The 3996-nt window shown below is 49.7% G+C and overlaps 1 protein-coding gene across 1 annotated transcript; it reads left to right on the top strand.

The window, feature by feature from the left end:
• The first annotated feature begins 654 nt into the window (after window positions 1–654).
• On the top strand, window positions 655–3795 carry LOC124531734. Its single transcript, XM_047106244.1, has one exon. It carries the CDS (start codon window positions 655–657, stop codon window positions 3793–3795), a length of 3141 nt encoding a protein of 1046 aa, XP_046962200.1.
• The last annotated feature ends 201 nt before the right edge of the window (window positions 3796–3996 follow it).

The following is a 3996-nucleotide window of genomic DNA, read 5'->3' as shown; positions in this document are numbered from 1 at the left end:
CGCAGCGGCTACGTTCTTCTTCCTCACGTCGGCTCGTGAAATAAAACCTGATGAGGGGAGGGCTGTGACCCCACACCGACACAGACGTCAACACCTTGTCAAAAAAGAAGGAAAACTAACATTAAACCCGGAGTGGCGCCACCGTTTAGGCGTAAGCCAGGTGCCTGCGGCCAAACCAGCACCACACGTATTGACCCGTCATTCCTGTGGATCCTGCTGGGGTGGAGGAGAGGGTGGCATGGGTACTGGGTAAGCCCGTGCTGCCATAAAGTTGCCTGACCCAGGCGTAGCAGCATCTGCGAAGAGGACACTTCGCTCACCTGTCTTGCAGGTGGAAAACAACACGGAGAGAGGCAGTCACCGGTTATAAGTCGGCACGAATAGGCGTAAGTGCGGGCGCCAGGGGCCACTCTTGACAGTAGGAGGATCCATCGTAGATCCATTGATCAGCTACCGCCTGCTCTAAGTCGGGCAGCCCCCGATCAATAAGGTACTGATCCGCCTCAGCGTTAACTCGTTCCGCCTGGGTGAACGGAACACAAGCCTTACAGCTGGACGTTGACGCTGTGACATTAACCACCCACTCAAAGGAAAAATCCCAAAGCCCATAACAACGCTGCTTACATGCGCTTTGCGACATGGAATGTCCGAACTATGAGGACAGGCTTCCTGAACACCTACGGAAGCCCCGATTGCGCCCAAGAACTGCGCAAAACTTACAGTATCGACGTGGAGCTCAAAAGGCTCAATATTGATATTGTAGCCTTACAAGAGACCAGAACCGAAGACGAAGGATCTTTGCGTGGAGCTAACTACACTTTCTACTGGAAAGGCAAGAGTTCCTCAGAAACACGAGAGCATGGTGTAGGTTTCGCGGTTCGAAACCAACTCATCAACGCCATAGAGACACCTGTAGGCGTTTCCGAGCGGATTATGTTCTTGCGTCTAAACACAAAAAGCGGCTTTGTCACTCTAATTTCCGCTTACGCACCAACGCTTAATTCAAAACCAGAGACCAAGGACCAATTCTATGACCAGCTCGAAGAGACAGTACGTAGGGTAAATCCAACTGACAGACTGCACATTTTGGGTGATTTTAATGCTCGCGTCGGTCAGGACACCTGGCCTGAATGCCTCGGTGCACACGGCATAGGTAAGCTAAACGACAACGGGCAACGATTGTTAGAGTTTTGCTCAAAGCACCAGCTGTGTGTCACCAACACCTTTTTTAAAGGCAAAATGATGCGGAAAGTCTCGTGGATGCATCCTCGATCTAAACACTGGCACCAATTAGACCTTGCTCTGTCAAGAAGGAGGGACCTGCGGGAAACGCTCCACACGCGGGCGTTTCACAGTGCCGATTGCGACACCGATCACAGTCTCGTTGCTACTAAAGTTCGACTTGTCCCCAGGAGAGTCCATTCTTCCAAGCCGCTCGGTCGAAAAAAGATAAATCTTTTTAAGACTCGTGACATGGAGGTAGTGGAATCTTTTGGGAGACTTGTCCGTGAAGAAGTTGCAACTTGGGACAGTACGGCATCAGCGCAAGTCGAATGGGAAAAACTGAAGTCTCTTCTGACTGACACTGCAGGAAAAGTGTTTGGGTATCAAAAGATAAAACCTTACGACTGGTTTCTAGAAAACGAAGAGCACTTAGTTCCCTTGATTGACTCAAAACGCCAAGCCGCTTTAAATTTTCGCCTCAACCCTTGCGATGCGACGCGTGAAGATCTCACGAAGGCAAAAGCCGCACTCCAGCGCAGCACGCGCTTTTTTGCAAATGCGTATTGGACGGAGCTTTGCCAAAGCATCCAAGCGTGCGCAAGCGCGGGGGATACTGGCGGGGTTTACGCAGGCATCAAAAGAGCTCTTGGACCTACACCAAAAAAGACGGCACCTCTCAAAGAAATCGACGGTTCTGTTATAACAGACAGCACTCGTCAGATGGCAAGTTGGGTAGAACATTACAAGGTTCTCTACTCGTGCCCAGTGGACATTAAGCCAGATGCGGTGGAGCTTGTCCCGAAACTGGCAACTTGGCACGAGCTAGACGCCGCACCCACCGTAGAGGAACTTTATCTGGCCGTCAAGCAGCTCAAATGCGGAAAGAGTCCTGGTAAAGACGATGTTGTCACCGAAGTCGTCAAGCTTGAGTGCCTCTTGCCCATCCTCCACAACCACCTGGCTAAGTGTTGGGAAGAAAACTACGTCCCTCAGGATATGCGAGATGCTAACATTGTCACTCTTTATAAAGGCAAAGGCGACCGCGGCGACTGCAACTGTTACCGCGGAATATCTCTTCTTAGCATCGTCGGTAAGGCCTTTGCTAGGGCCATTTTAGGCAAACTACAAAGGCTCGCCGATCGCGTATACCCTGAGGCACAATGTGGTTTTAGGTACCAACGGTCAACTGTCGACATGATATTTTCACTCAGACAGCTACAAGAGAAGTGTAGGGAGCAACATACACCCCTAGTCGTTGCATTTGTAGACCTAAATAAGGCCTTTGACTCCGTGAGCAGAGAGGGGTTATACTCGGTTCTTGTCAGAATTGGATGCCCCCCGAAACTCCTAAGGATAGTGCAATCGTTCCACGAAGGTATGGAAGTCACAGTCCTGCACAATGGCAACATATCTACGCCATTTGACGTACACTGTGGCGTTCGTCAAGGTTGTGTACTGGCCCCTACCTTGTTCGGAATATTCTTCTCGGTGCTTCTGAAGGTTGCTTTTGGGGATGAACAGCAGGGCGTCCACTTACACACGCGAACTGATGGTAAGCTGTACAACATCTCAATGCTCAAGTCCAAACGCTACAGGGAGGACCTATTTGTAGATAGTCTTCTCTTCGCTGACGACGCTGCCTTTGTTGCTCATGACCAGGCTCAACTCCAGAACCTAATAGACAAATTTGCCAGAGCTTGCCACCTTTTTTCAATGTCCATAAATTGTAAGAAGACCGTTATTTTAGCGCAAGGATGTTTAGAACAACCAGTCATCTTGCTTAACGGCGAACCTCTGCAGGTGGTTAACAAATTTTGCTACCTTGGGTCGCAATTGTCGAGCAATCTCTCGCTTGATGCAGAGATCGACTCCCGCATCGGCAAAGCAGCCTCCACGTTCGGGAGGCTCCGTTCAAGGGCTTGGGACAACAGACACCTTACGGTAAAAACGAAAATGCTTGTTTACCAATCATGTGTCCTAAGCACACTCTTGTATGGAGCAGAAACGTGGACAACGTACGCAAAACAAGAACGCCGACTGAACACATTTCACTTGCGCTGTCTTCGAAACATTCTGGGCATCACGTGGAAGGATCGAGTGACAAACGAGTCTGTCCTAGGCGAGGCACAACTGCCTAGCATCACGGCCATTCTAAAAAAAAAACGGTTACGGTGGCTGGGACACGTGCATCGAATGGAGCACATTCGTCTGCCAAGGCAAATACTGCTGGGACAGGTTGCGGATGCGAAAAGGTCTGTTGGGCGGCCTATGCTCCGTTACAAAGATTGCGCTAAGCGTGATATGGTTGCGTTTAACATCCCTAGCAGCCGATGGGAGGAACTGGCCGAGGACCGTGCCAAGTGGCGACGCCTTATTCACGCAGGTCAATCAAAGCATGACGATGCCTGGTTTAAAGTTCTTAAGGAAAAACGCGTTAGGCGTCATGAGCGGGCTTCAAACCCCCGCCCACCCGGGGGCGCATACACTTGTCGGGAGTGCGGCCGAAGGATCCTCTCTCGCATTGGTCTCTTTAGTCATGAACGCAAGTGCTGCTTAAATCATCTGTCATAGATGCAGAGGCCTATATTATTATTTGTACACCACAATTACAATTACAAACGATTACAGAATACACAAACTAAAAACTAATGGTGAAACAAAGGCGGCCTTATGGCTTACTAGCCATTTCTTCCAGACTACCTTGGGTTAGAAAGTTGTCTGTGGAAGACAGTATAGGGTGGTGCAATTATAACTACTCTTAAAATAAATACA

Source organism: Vanessa cardui, chromosome 8, assembly GCF_905220365.1.
Source record: "Vanessa cardui chromosome 8, ilVanCard2.1, whole genome shotgun sequence".
Classification (NCBI taxonomy): Eukaryota; Metazoa; Arthropoda; class Insecta; order Lepidoptera; family Nymphalidae; genus Vanessa; species Vanessa cardui.
This window is presented reverse-complemented; position numbering and strand designations above follow the sequence as displayed.

Excerpts from the sequence above, each read along its gene's own strand:
- LOC124531734 (XM_047106244.1), top strand. The coding sequence starts at position 655 with ATGAGGACAGGCTTCCTGAACACCTACGGAAGCCCCGATTGCGCCCAA.